At 40.9% G+C, this 14,431-nt stretch overlaps 2 protein-coding genes across 2 annotated transcripts; both read left to right on the top strand.

The window, feature by feature from the left end:
• Positions 1 to 2,945: 2,945 nt before the first annotated feature.
• LOC102214956 (interferon-inducible GTPase 5-like) lies at positions 2,946 to 4,663 on the top strand. Its single transcript, XM_005751744.1, has 3 exons — positions 2,946 to 3,003; positions 3,375 to 3,940; positions 4,041 to 4,663. Exons 2-3 carry the CDS (start codon positions 3,376 to 3,378, stop codon positions 4,661 to 4,663), a joined length of 1,188 nt encoding a protein of 395 aa, XP_005751801.1. The 5' UTR covers positions 2,946 to 3,003; position 3,375.
• A 2,730-nt stretch (positions 4,664 to 7,393) lies between these two features.
• On the top strand, positions 7,394 to 13,801 carry ccr6b (chemokine (C-C motif) receptor 6b). The gene is made up of 2 exons (XM_005751739.1): positions 7,394 to 7,586; positions 12,175 to 13,801. Exon 2 carries the CDS (start codon positions 12,184 to 12,186, stop codon positions 13,285 to 13,287), a length of 1,104 nt encoding a protein of 367 aa, XP_005751796.1. The 5' UTR covers positions 7,394 to 7,586; positions 12,175 to 12,183; the 3' UTR covers positions 13,288 to 13,801.
• Positions 13,802 to 14,431: the final 630 nt, after the last annotated feature.

Below are 14,431 nucleotides of genomic sequence, written 5' to 3'. Positions count from 1 at the left end.
TGGCAGGACTTCTTTGAGCAGTTTTGTAGGAATGGGGTCTAAAAGACACGTTGATGGTTTGGAGGAAGTAATTATTGAAGTTAACTCAGAAAGATCAGAGAGAAACAGTCTAAAATATCAGCAGTTATCAAATTTGGCTTTTTTATTTCAGTAATGGTTACATTTTATTTGTAAAGAAGTTCATGAAATCATTACTAGTCAAAGCAGGGTTGGGGAACTCCAGGTACCAAGGCCCGGTGTGCTGCAGGTTTTAGATAACACACCCTGGGTCAGCACACCTGAATCAAATGATTAGTTTATTACCAGGCCTCTGGAGAACTTTAAGACATGTTGAGGAGGTAATTTAGCCATTTAAATCAGCTGTGTTGGATCATGGAAACATCTAAAACCTTCGAGACCTGAGGCCTGGAGTTCCCCCACCTCTGTTTTAAAGGGACGGTTGGCTCAACAGAGCTCTGACTGTTTGTCAGCCTGGTTACAGAGCTGAAGAGAAACCTGGGGTTGTCCTTTCATTTTCATTTATTTATTTATTTATTTCACACTTGGTACAACAATTCAAACAAACCAACCACACTTTCTATCAAAAAGCACTACAACCATGTGGTAAAAGGAGCAGGAAGAAGAAAATATTCTTATTAAACCCCGCCCCCTATCTACAATCCAACTTATATTACAAGTGGGCACCAAAAATCAGGGAACAAACTAACATTAACATTTATCTCCGGTCCTAACCCAAACCAAACAACAAATTTACAATCAGAATATACCACTCCACATAGTAACAAGGAGAAAAATAAAATTAAAATAAATAAAACAAATTATTTTTCAATGAACTCCAATTTCATTCATATTGAGTTATCGTTTTAAGCATGTAACACTTTTTAAAACAATGTAAATTTATACAATTCTTTAAATTATAATGAAGAGAGTTCCACAGTTGTATACCGCTAACCGTTGGACTCATTAATCTTTGTGTTGTCTTAGCTAGCTGATGCTTAAAATAAAATTTCCTTCTGCTGTCTTCTCCCCCCGAACACATTAAAAATACTCTTTGTAACTTAAAGGGCAAAATATTATTTTTAGCCTTAAACATAATAAATAGTGTCCGTAGTTTCATTAAATCTCCTAATTTTAATAATTTCGATGTTATAAATAATTTATTTGTATGTTCTCTATATTTAACATTATGAATCATTCGTATCACTTTCTTCTGTAATAAGTTTAGAGGTTTTATAGTATTCTCATATGTATTCCCCCAAACTTCCACACAGTAACTAAAATATGAGAAAAACAATGAAAAATATAAAATGCGCATTGTTTTATAGTCTAATAAATCTCTAACATTTCCCAAAATATAAATGTTTTTAACCATCTTCTTTCTAATATACTCAATATGTGATTTCCACGTAAAAATTCCATCTACTATTACACCCACAAAGTGAAATTCAGTAACTCTATCAATCAATTCTCCATCAATGGACATAATAACTTCCTCCTTTACACAACTGCCAAATATCATGAATTTCGTTTTTGTCAAATTCAAGGATAATTTATTTACATCAAACCATTTTTTTAATCTTAACATCTCAGAAGTCATAATTTCAACCAAATCTTTCAAATTCTCTCCAGAGCAATAAAAATTTGTGGCATCTGCATATAAAATAGAATTTAACCTTTTTGATACGTCACAGATATCATTAATATATAAATTAAAAAGTTTAGGTCCCAAAACAGAACCTTGAGGAACGCAACATACTATCTTCAATCTTTCAGAGGTGTTACCGAGATAATGTACATATTGCAACCTATTTTCTAAATAACTCCTTAACCAATTCAATGCCACTCATCTCACACCATAATTATACAATTTAGAAATCAAAATATAATGTTGTAACGTATCAGTGTGTAACAGTGACAGTAAAACTACCGTAAGGCACAGCAGTGAATGTTTGGAGTGGGGGCTCGATGAACAGAGGGAGAGGTTGGTTAATGGAGGTATGGAGAAGCTGCAATTGGGGACGGTGAAACAGATTGATTCCTCTTCTAGTCTTAAATACTGCCTGCAGATTGGCCTGGATCTCCCACAGGTGAGTATAACAGGTGTAGTGACGAGGGCTCCGCCCAGAGGCGGGAACACAGGGACACCATGGAAAAATCCAGATAACTCAGCTGGCCCATGACCACTTCTCATTTGAGACTTTTGTTAACAGCAGATCCTTAAACATAGTTACAGCACTTTCAGAAAGACACCTACTGTGATGACAGTCATGTGTAATCCATTATTCTAAATGTAAAGGCTACTGTGACTGATTTTCAACATCTGGATGTTAAAATCATCTACAATTAATATTTTTATCAGAACTGAGCACTAAATGAGATAAAAGTATGACAATCAGAAACTCTAAGGCCCAGATGGACGATCGATAACAACAAATAAAACTGTTTTTTTAGTTTTCTGGCTTTCAAGTGAATTAAAACTACGTCTACATTTTTGGGTGATTGATGAGTGTAAGAATGCTGCCACTCCTCAGCCTGTGCTTCGTGTGTGTGTGTAACCTCCGCCCAAACTCAGGTACAACCAGTCGAACTTATCACAACAAAACGAACATTCTTTGGTTTTGACTCATCGCCCATCACAGCAGCAAACACAGTGATCTTATTGAGCTCTGCTGTAGGCGGTGCTCGTGAATTTTAAGTATTAGACTGTAATTGTCCAAATAGTGTCTGTGGTTCACTTCATTAACCATGATGTTTGCTGCTCTTGCAGGTGCAGCTCTGTTATCAACACACAGCCTTCCTCTCTGTTTCCAACAACACCTGCAGTTAAAAAAAGAGTAAAAACAAACTGGTTGGTTCAGGTTGCAGCATTTTCATTGGTCGCTCTCTGTGGATCTGCCCTCACCTGTTCTGCACCTCCATAACAACCAGGTGAGAACAAACTGAAGGACCGATCGCTGTTGTTGCTGATCCAGCTGTGTGTGTGTCAACAGTACGAAGAATCCAGTGAGTACCTGATGTTACCTTAAACTTAGTTAAGTGACAGGTTTGCTGTCCTATCAGAACAAGAATGAGAATAAGCACAAATTATTTTTTCAAGTCAAGGAAAAGGAAAAGTTTCAGGTTTATAGAAAGATATTATTTGTAAATTAATGTTAATGTTGGATGTAAAAATACTCAACAAACCCCAGGAAGAGACTTTGGTGGCCTCAGTGTTTTCTCATATAAACACGTCTTTTATCGACATTTAACGTTTTACCTTTAATCACTTACTGCCCACATGTGCTGTGTCCGTGTGCCGTCAGTAACATTACTGATAATCAATAGTATATGTCTGCATTCCAAAATAAAAGTCTTTATGTTTTTCTTTCTGTCAGGATGAGCATGGAGGATCCAGATGATTCGTGCCCAGAAGAAATTCCTGGAGTTAAAGAAGCCTTGAAGAACAACGACACGGCTGGAGCAGCAAAAAGGATTAAAGAATATTTAGAAAAGCAAACCAATGTCTCGTTAAATATCGCCATCACAGGAGAAAGTGGTGCAGGTAAATCCACCTTTATTAATGCCTTCAGGGGGATAAAGAACAGAGACGAGGGAGCTGCTCCTACTGGTGTCACAGAAACGACGTCGGAGGTCACACCGTACCCCCATCCAGATAATCCCAACGTCACTTTATGGGATCTTCCTGGAATCGGAACCAAAGACTTCCCAGCAAGGAAATACCTGAAGCTTGTTGGGTTTGACAAGTATGACTTCTTCCTCATCATCTCAGACACTCGCTTCAGAGAAAATGACGTGAAACTCGCTCAGAAGATTAAGAAGATGAAGAAAAATTTCTACTTTGTTCGCTCAAAGATTGACAACGATATCCGAGCCGAGGAAAGTGTTTCCGACTCCAGCAAAGAGAAAACTCTAACAAAAATCAGAGACGACTGCGTTCAACGTGAGTGAGGTCGAGTTTTCAAAATCATTTAAATCTAGTTTTTAATCGTTTTTTATTTGTATGAATCTGATGGTGTTGACATATTTCCTCTGTGACGCAGGACTCAAAGACTTGGGCATCGAGTCTCCACGAGTCTTCCTAATGTCGAGTTTTCAGCTCCACAAGTACGACTTCTCTCTCTTACAAGAGACCTTAGAGACAGAGCTTCCCAAAGATAAGAGAGACACTCTGCTGTATGTCATGCCCAACGTCAACCCCGACGTCATCAGCAAGAAGAAAAAAGCCTTAAAGGTACACTTATACCTCTTGGCCACTCTGTCTGCAGCTGCTGCAGCTGTTCCCGTTCCTGGGCTTTCTGTTGCTGTTGATGTTGCTGTGCTCATTGGTGCTGTCACACATTTTGTACATGCGTTTGGTCTCGATGTCCAATCTCTGAAGAGACTCGCTATCAGAACAGCTGTGTCATACACTGAGCTGCGTGATGTCATCATTTCACCAGTGGCTGCGAAGGAAATTACTAAAGAGCTCTTCCTGAAGGTGTTCGCCCAACTTGGAGGAGCAGCTGGATTAATTGGAGCAGAGGAAGTATCCAGATTCATTCCGATAGTGGGAATCCCGGTAGCCATGAGCCTCTCCTTCGTCACAACCTACAGAGTTCTGAACTTTATCCTCAACCAGCTCGCTGAAGACGCTCAGAAGGTGTTAAATAAGGCTCTGGTCTGAGCGTGAAAGGAAAAGGCAATGAAACTCAGTGAAACTGGGATTTACACATGAAACTCAGTAAACCAGTCTCCTTGTACAGCTGGTCAGCTTCACACACTCAAACTTTTCTCATCATCACATACATACAGAAACAAACATCATCATATTATTCAGATATGAACTGTGTAAAGTGTAGAAGTCTGAGTCATTGTCATGTTTTTTCCTTTGTGTAAGTGCTTCCTCAGGACATCAGGAGATACGATGACCCACCTTCAACTAGTTGCGGCAGATGGCTGCACTTCCTGGGTCTCCTTCCTGTTAAAGGCAGTTTTTCCTTCCCTCTGTCACCAGGTCTTTCGTCATAGAGTGATGTCTGATTGTTGGGGTTTTCTCTGATTTGTAGGGACTTCACTGAACTTAATTTATCTGAGCTGTTTCTACCTTTACTCAAACATGTCTTGTTGTTTGAATAAATTGTGATGAAACTGGTTGTTTTGCTGTATTATATTTTCACATCATAGCTTCCAGCATCATAAACACTGAGTTAAACAGACTGTTTGATGTAATGTGAGAATCAGGGGTTGTTTTGATGTTTTTACTTGCTGTTGACTGTGGATTGTGATGAGTGTTCACTGCCCTCTGGTGGCCAAAGTGAGAAACTACAACACAAATAATAACAATATGAATTATATTACTTATCACCATCACACCTGTTTATTATTAATAAAATGTTATTGATAAATAAACATCAGTGTTAGTATGTAGGTCAGCCACTATATCATTTATAACTTACCTCAGCACTTCAGTCATCTGGTACTCTTCTACACCACCCAGAGGCTGTCTCCTCCTTCTTCAGCTTCCACCTGACTCCACCTTACAGTCTCCTGTCTGTTTCAGAGTGCACCTTCTGCATAAGACGTCGTCCACCTGTGTGCATGTACAGGGTGCAGGGTGGACGCAATATTAGATACCTTGACTCTGTGGTGTAGATTTACATTATGCACAAAACAGAATAAGGATTAATGGTGGAGAATACTAACGCATCTAGGAAATAACAGAACAGACTGCAGCCATCAGATGTATCCTGAGTCCTTCGATGACAGCCTAATCACCTGTAACAAAGACAGGAAGGATGAACTTGAACTGGCTGTGACGTCAGTGAAATGCATCGCATAGACACGAGGTGGCGCCATTTCACTACCAAACAGCAGCAGGAGAGGAAACAGGAGACGCACTGCAGTGAACATTCCCACAGAGAAATCTAAACACGGAGCACACGCTGATCAGTGATCAATCGTTTACTGGGTTGTGATCAGTTACAGGGATGGAAAATAATCACAGGTGATGTTGTGAATATCTGACTGACATTAATATCACAGGTCTGTCGGTAATCTCGGCCTCATCTGTTTGATTCGTATTATTATCTCCAGTTTTTTCCACCTGCTCTCTCTGTGAAGCTGAATCTTTGGATTTAAAACTCAGATGTGAAATTTGGCAGAACTGCAGTTTTATCTATAATCTACAAGTTGGCCAGATGGTGACTGAGTGATGATGATGCCCCTCATTGATCGTCTTCATCTTCCTCAGTTCCCTGAAGCTCTGCTCGTTGTTTACCCGTTGCCACGGTGAATCTGTCCTGTCACCTACATGCGTTTCTGTGAAACTGGAAACTCGGAGTTAAACGTTAGAGTTTGGTGAACTTGGTACTTTGTGGAGCAATCTCTGATTGTTGTCTCAGATATTATCCCGTAAATACAGAGAAATAAAGTTCAGCTTTGCTCTCAAACAGAAAACCTGCAGCTGACGTCTGACATCATCAGTTTCTGTTCAAAGTTAGAAAACAACAGAGATGGAGGCAAACTTCCTGCAAAAACCTCAAATGTTTTGAAGTTTATTTACTTATTAACTGTTATTTTGAATGAAATTTATTTTATTAAATAAAGTATAACATGTTATATTATGTAAAACTGTATTAAAAATACAGAAAGAAAGAAACTTGGATTCTTCTGGATGTTTGATTTGGTATCCAGTATTTATTTGTACATTTACCTGTTTTCCACTGATAATGCTGTTAATAAATAACTAATAAAAATCCCAGAAATGCTTTTTAGATTTCCTCTGTGTGGGATCATTGTTCTGTTGATTGTTTGGTCCCAGTTTGGTCCCAGTTTGGTCCCAGTTGTAGCTGTGGAACAGACGACCTCACAGATGAGTAAATACTACTTTGATGTACACAGGATTTATGACTCACAAATCATCAGGCCTGGTGCTGCAAACATCTGCACGCTGGTCTCGTCTGTCCAAAGAAAATCGTTCTTGCTGTGTTTGATAAAGGATGAATTTCATGATTCCCTGATATGTAAAAACCTCAGAATAGAGGAAAGGTGTACTTTATTTTTACTATTACTGTAACAAACCACTGTCACTGGTGTTACTGTAACAGTGCGGTGTATGGGGCACACGGATGACACACAATGCAAATATTGTGGGTTCTCCTTCCAAATCTAGGCCGGGTTTATTTAACTAATGTATCTCATAACTCTAAAGTTGTTGTTTGTTTGTTTTAAGGCAACAGATTAGCATTTTTAAATAAAGCCAGCAAATCAAATGTTACAGTTTCCCACAAAAAAGAGAAATCCTTCGTGTCAGACGTGACCTTTGCGGAGGCGGGTAAATCATGTAGGGAGAACGTCCCCACGCGGCTGGTGACGGCTTTGCTGATCAAACCATCAGATAAGGAAGCTCCGTGTGAGTGCGAAGATCAGAGGAGCTTTCTACAGTCAGCGAGCCCGAGAGAACGTGGCTTTGACTGCGCCTGCTGTGAGGTTTTGTTCTTTGTGGTGCCATCACCGTCTTCTTACCCACACAGAGCGAGGAGCTGTTAAAGAGCCGCCGCTCTGTCAGGAGTCAGAAAAACATCGGCTCAGGGAGAACGCTCTGCAAGGTATGCATGCTCTACACTTTACTGTCTCACTGCATTGTGATTTTAGTGTGTCTGTTTTCACTGTGCTGCATCTAAAGAAACGTTTGTTTAGATGCAACACAGAATTAATTTTAAAGTTTTAAAGAAATGATCAGACTTTAAAGGATAAAATGCCTTTCACAGATATTATTTCATATTTGGAGAACTGCCAGTTCTGCAAAAACATGAAACCCTGTTTGTTCCTAGTTTGCATTTTTAGAAAGGTGTTGTCTTTTCTTTACTGCCTTTCTCATTAATAACAGCCTCACTGAGGTTAGTGAGAACTGAAAGAGGTAAAGTGAGAGCAATATCAGCCTGTCACATTTGTTCCTCACGGCAGGTTTTTAAAGAAGTTCAAGTTCTTGTTTGTGTCTTTATCGCGGCGCTGCAGGGTCCATTTACTCAGAACTTAAATGTGTTTCCTCAAAGCTGTGAAAACAGCATCCATGTCCTGCCTCCTCATTCCAGAAACAGAACGATACATATCAGGTAATCACGTAATTAAGACGATCGTGGGGTCAAATACAGATTAATCTGACTGCTACCTGCTCCACATGCTAATACGAGCCTCGAAGGTTTACCCAGAATGCACTGTGATTTATCAGAAACAGATCAAACATCAGGACACTGATGTTGGTTTCTGCTCCTCTGTGTCACAGATATCAAACCGCTGCAGTTTATTTATACCGATGCTCACGGCCTGTCGGCGAAAACCGTCTGTAGCTCTCCAACACTTTAGTTTTTAAACAGAGCTTCAATGTGTTTCTCAGCTTTGAACATTTCATGTGAACATCTGATGGATTTGTGACATTGTTAAAAAATGCTGGAATTTTTTTTCAATGCTTAAATCTGAACCCACCGGCTGTGGATTTCAGGGCCTGGAACTCAGAAAACATCCACAGTATGAAAGTGAAGTGTAGCAATGTTTCATTAAAACAATAATAATAATGCTTCATTAAAAAAACAAGTTAATGTACCTAAAAAAAAAAAAAGATTCTGAGGCGTTCGGGTGGGAGGAGCCATGACCTTGTTTTTTTGTGTCATCTATCATAATTATAAGAAGCACGAATGCTGTGTGAGGAAAAAGCAAACGAGGACAAGTGACTGGAACATTAAGTTGTCCTGATGCTTCCTCCTCTCGTACAGATCCATCGCGCTCTGATTTCATGTGGAATAACTGACGCCTTCTCGCTCGCCCAAACTCTTTCCATCCCTCGTTTCTATCTGCTTTGATGGTTTTTCCACAACTGCTGTGACTCAAATCTCTAAACCCCAAACTCAACTTTCAAACCTCACCAATGCACCAAAACTGTCTTATTGGCAAACCACACATTAGGAGACACACACAGTCAGTCAGACTAATGACGGCGCTGCAGAGGCTTCATTGTTAACGCAGCTACAGAAACGTGTTACAGCAATTCTACAAACACGTGAAGTAAAAGCAGAGCTGGACCTCAGATTACAGACGAGTCACACCTGCAGCTAATTTACAGCCACTAATTAACCCAACATGCAAGTCTGTGGCCTGCAGGAGGAAACCAGTGCACCGGCACACTTAAATATTATTATTATCATGTCCATGTAAAGCTTCATGTGTTAAACATAGCATTTTAATTTGGTGGGAAGCGTGAAAAGGTGTGAAATATGTGAGCCGGCGTCCCAGTGACTGCTGGGCCCTGACCTCAGGACCCACAGGAGTCTCCTCAAATCAATGAATTAAAATTTAACAAAGAAACAACACATAATATTAATTATTAATGCTGCTTAAAAGTTTTTACTTTGAAGGTCAGCTCTCTCTGTTTCCTGCTGTTTTCATTATAAACAGCTGAACAATCAGAATTATTATCATGTTGGATTTTTTTTTAGTTAAATTTAAACAGATTTTTTTGATTTAGTTGCTTTATAAGTTTTAGTTTTCATTTCATGTAATTTCTGGGATTAATAATAATAATAATTATTATTATTATTGTTGTTGTTGTTGTTGTTGTTGTTGTTGTTGTTGTTGTTGTTGTTGTTGTTGTTGTTGTTGTTATGTGGGCTTATTTTTGTTACAGGCATGTTTAACTCAAACACTACTGTTGGTGGACAGAAACTAAAAATGAAACTTTTCCTGTTTAATTATCTGTATTTTAGCAGCTTTGTAATCACACGTTGTTCAAAGACACAATGAACGAGCTCATGTGGGAAACAGCTTCAAAGCCTGCAGACGGATCCTTGCACAGACCCACGTTCATGAATGCATCAAAAGTGAGACATTTAAATCTCACACTTTGCATGTCCTCTGCTTTTTATATGGGTTAGGACTGTCTGTACGCGCTGCCCTCCATCTTCCTCCCTTCATCCTCCTCTGCCTCTCACACTCTCCCACCCTCGCTGCTTTATATCAGCTCAGATCAGAAAAACTGTGAACAGTTCTGAGTCGTTGTGTTTAAGAAGTGACGTTTGAAGTCTTAGATGATTTAATTCTGCGAAAGGATTTCAAAGAAGGTCAAATGAGGTACTTTAATCTCATTAAGGTGACACACTGTCTGTAGGTCACGGCCCACGTGTGGCCCGTTTTGATCTCAAGTAAAAATGCTTTATTAAAAAAAAACTTCAAAATAAATTTTTTTTTACTAAAAATAGTTTAAAGATTTCTCCTGGAAAAAGCACAAAATTTAACAGCGAGGTGATAAAATCTAGATTCAGTGAATCTGAAACTGTTACATTTTATCCACACGTTTAGTTCATCACGTTAGTTCCTCTGATTCTCAACAATAACAATAATAAATCTGATCTTGTTTTTTATGTTAGTAATGATCCAAACGAGCTCTGAAACAGTTTTACAGCCACAGATGTGACGACCTCACGGCCACAAACTGAAATGAAGCATAAAAACTCTAAAATTGACCCAACAATTTCATTGTTCTCTGACAATGACAATAAATAAATAAATACTAAATACTAAACAGTTAAACTCAGCAGTAACAGCCAGTCTGTGAAGATTCTGACTGTTTGGATTTGACATCATTATATTTGGTTTGTCTGCATCTAGACCGATTTTAACTTCTCATCCGACAGCATAGTTTTATTGACAAATAAATAAATTAACGAGTGAATGAAATGTTATCCGGACTGGAGGTTAGAGCTCGCCGGTTTCTTCAGAAACCAGAATCTGATTCAGAGAATCTTCGTTTGTGTTTGAACAATGCAAAAAAAGTGCAGTTCTGCAGACACAAGCCTCTGCACTCCCTTTTTTTGTGATTTTCTCACTTCAGTTTGGCTCTTAGTGTTTGTTTTTTGACCTCATTACATCTGAGATGCCCTCTGATAACAATCGGATCATTTTCTAAGCGAAGCACAAAGCACGGCGTACCTGTGCAGGCGTCGCCTCGGGCTGAAAGTGGGTCATTCATAACCAGAGGAACAGCTGACACAGAACGATGGTTTATTTTCTGAAACCACCAGAAAAGGTGTGAGGAGGCTCAACCCCCGGTGTGTGCAGGGTGCACGCTGTGCTGGATTGATTTGTATTGTTGGTGCTGAACTCTTCATATCTTCTTTCATCAGACAGCACAGTGGTCTGTCAGAGGTCAAACCTGCTTTCTAATGATGGCACAGGGCTTTCCTTTGGTGTCATCACACAGATGATTAATTTTGGTTTTTGCACCACAGATTTCTACATCTGGAAGTAAAACTGCAGCTTTAGATCAGGACAGAAATCACAGTAATTCAGCTGTTTGTGAGAATCACATCACAAACTACTCAACACAACTGATGTTACAAAGTTTTCCTTCAAATCAAAGGATCTGATTCAAATTAAAATTGGTTCAATATTAAAAATTATTATTACAATATGATTCGTCACACATTTAGAAATCAGGCGGTGTGTAAACTTTTACAACTTCAGTGTCCTGAAACTTTTGCATCTGCGTCTCAGACTCGTTCTGCTGAGTTTGCTGTTAAATGGATGAGACAGACTCATCTGGAGAAGAGATCGTTATGTGGCACAGAGCAGACAGGAACACAAAAACCACCAAAGACACTGTGCTGAAGTTTAAGGTCGGAGCTGCTGTGGCAGCTTTATGTGGATACGTGGCAGAAACAGGAAGCTATTAGAGGCACAGACCAAAACACCCACATGTGACTGCGAGACCTTCACTGACTGGTGGAAGCAGACGCCGCGGCTTCAGCTCATGTAGCACGTCAGACACTTCACGCTGGAGAGATCCTTGATGACCCAAAGACACGAGAAAGGTCGGCTTCAGGACGGCGTCTGGGACGGCGAACCCAGGCAGCGCAGCAGCTGGACAGCTTTCAGGAAACATTCACAATTTATGTGTTTTAATTCTTTATAAACAAGCGTTTTTTACAATGTACAACATCTGGTTTCTGTGAGCGGTGGAGCATTAAATAACACGTCAGATCTACTGGGAACAATGGAGGCCGGGGATCCTCTCTGAAGTCTCTTTTCTCATTGCTCAACCTGAACAACATCACATGATCAAAGCTTCACTGACAGCGTGTTTCAGGTCCTTCTGCAAATGTCTCCAGTCAGTGCTTCACTCATCATGTTTCTTTTCTTCTCCAGGTCGCAAACATGACGGAGAGTCCTGCAAACGTGACATTCGGTGACTATGACAACGGTACTGAGACATATATCGATGACGACGGCTTCTGCATCATGGATCCTGACGCCAGTGAGGTCATCACCCAGACTTTGATCCACTCCATCATCTGCGGATTCGGCCTGATTGGCAACGTCCTGGTGATGGTGACTTACAGCTTCTACAAGAGAACCAAGACCATGACGGACGTCTACCTCTTCAACATGGCCGTGGCCGACCTGATCTTCGTGGCTACACTTCCGTTCGTCATATACAATGAGCAGCACGATTGGTCGATGGGCAGGGTGGCCTGTAAGGTGCTCCGGTCGTCCTACAGCATTAACCTCTACAGCGGCATGCTGCTGCTCGCCTGTATCAGCTGCGATCGGTACATCGCGATTGTTCGGGCGACGCGCTCCTTTGGGACGCGCTCCCGTGCCCTCGTCTACAGCCGCCTGATCTGCTTGGCGGTTTGGGTGTTTGCAGTGGCGTTAACTCTCCCCACGCTCATCTACACTGAACCCTCTGAAGATAACTCCCCGGGGTCTGATCGCGTCACCGTGATGTGTCAGATGTCTTTCAACCAGACTGAAACTGCGGCTCTCGTGAAGCTGCTGGTACCCAGCCTCCAGATGGCTGTTGGCTTCCTGCTGCCACTGTGCATGATGGCGTTCTGCTACTCCTGCATCATCTACACGCTGCTGAGGGCGCAGAGCAACCAGCGGCACAAGGCCGTCCGGGTGGTGTTGGCGGTCGTTGCTGTCTTCATCGTCTGCCATCTTCCGTACAACGTGACCCTGCTGATCCACATGCTGTCTCTGTTCAAGCAGAGGAGCTGCGACGCCGAGAACCTTAAACTCAAATTTCTCAACATCTGCAGGACCGTCGCTTACCTGCACTGCTGTCTCAATCCCTTCCTCTACGCCTTCGTCGGGGTCAAGTTCAGGAACCACTTCCGCCAGATCATGCTGGACCTCTGGTGCTTCAGCAAAAGGTACATCTACACCGCTCGCTCGTCACGTGGCACGTCCGAGATCTGCATGTCAGGGCTGAAGTTGTCGGAAGGCTCCAACAACATGTCGTCATTCAGCGCTTAACACTTCAGCTATAAAGGGAAATCAGTCTGGTGCTCATCGCTCTCAAGCTTTGCTGTGAAACTGTGCTTTAATCATAGAGACTGTGAGATGTTCTCATCTACTGCATCCAGTTTATATGACACAAAACTGGACATCAAGTCCAACAGCTGTCCTCAGAAACACAGGTGACCACAGCAGCTTATTATCCATCAAACTAAAAACACAGCAGCAGAATCTCACGCTTTGACTTCACGTATTGTTCTTGTGATTTAGAAGTAACTGTGTCGTGCAGGTTGCAACTGTACTCTTTGCTAATGAAGTTTGATGCTATAAACCGCATCTCTAACTGAACTAAACATAATGTACTTTTTTTTAACGGGCAGGTTTGGATGTTTGGGGCATTGAGGTCGGTTTTCTGTGACATGAACATGTAAACACATAATCCTGCAATCTGAGAATGAAGCGCCCTGTTGGAATAATTTGGTATTACAGTCGAGGCGTTTATTCCTGTTCTCGTGTCACCAGCAGGAGCTTCTTTTTTGTGTATGATGATTAAATCTGCTGTTTTTAAAGATAAGAAGTTAAACTTCTTCATTTTCTGGATCTTCCCATAACTGTCACTTGAACCTCATCTTCTTTTCTTGAAGCATGCTGTACACCTGCCCTGCTGTTTTTAATATTTGGCATTTTGTAGACCTGTGTTTTGTTTTGTTTTTGCATTATCTGAATAAAACTGTATGAAAATATCAGGGTTTTAATCAATATTAATTATTAATTTAACTGGATGTGCCAAAAGTTTGCAGACTAAAATGTATTTTTAAGATATTGTGTGCGTGGTTTCTCTGTGGATAGATATCATCGTACAGTTCTGAGTATCATGTCTGAGAGGAAGTGGGTAACCCGAGCAGAGCAGCGGGCCGAGCAGGGGGCTCTGGGGAACACCACAGCTAAACTGGGCTTTGGAGAAACAGGAAGATGGGAAAGCTAGATGTAGATCAGATTAACAGTGAAAGGAGAAGTGTGGCAGCAGATTGTGACACCGTGTGCGGTTTCCAACAATGACTTTCTCAGATGTGCTGATAAGCAGAGGTTTCACAGGCTACAGCACAGATAGTGTGCTCAATAATCCAGCTGTTTCATGCTCCTGCAGCCTGCTGTGGAGGAC

Source organism: Pundamilia nyererei, unplaced genomic scaffold, assembly GCF_000239375.1.
Source record: "Pundamilia nyererei isolate P.nyererei 1_Seehausen unplaced genomic scaffold, PunNye1.0 scaffold00324, whole genome shotgun sequence".
NCBI classification, from domain to species: domain Eukaryota; kingdom Metazoa; phylum Chordata; class Actinopteri; order Cichliformes; family Cichlidae; genus Pundamilia; species Pundamilia nyererei.
The sequence above is the reverse complement of the archived record's forward strand: the minus strand, read 5'-3'. Positions and strand labels throughout refer to the sequence as shown.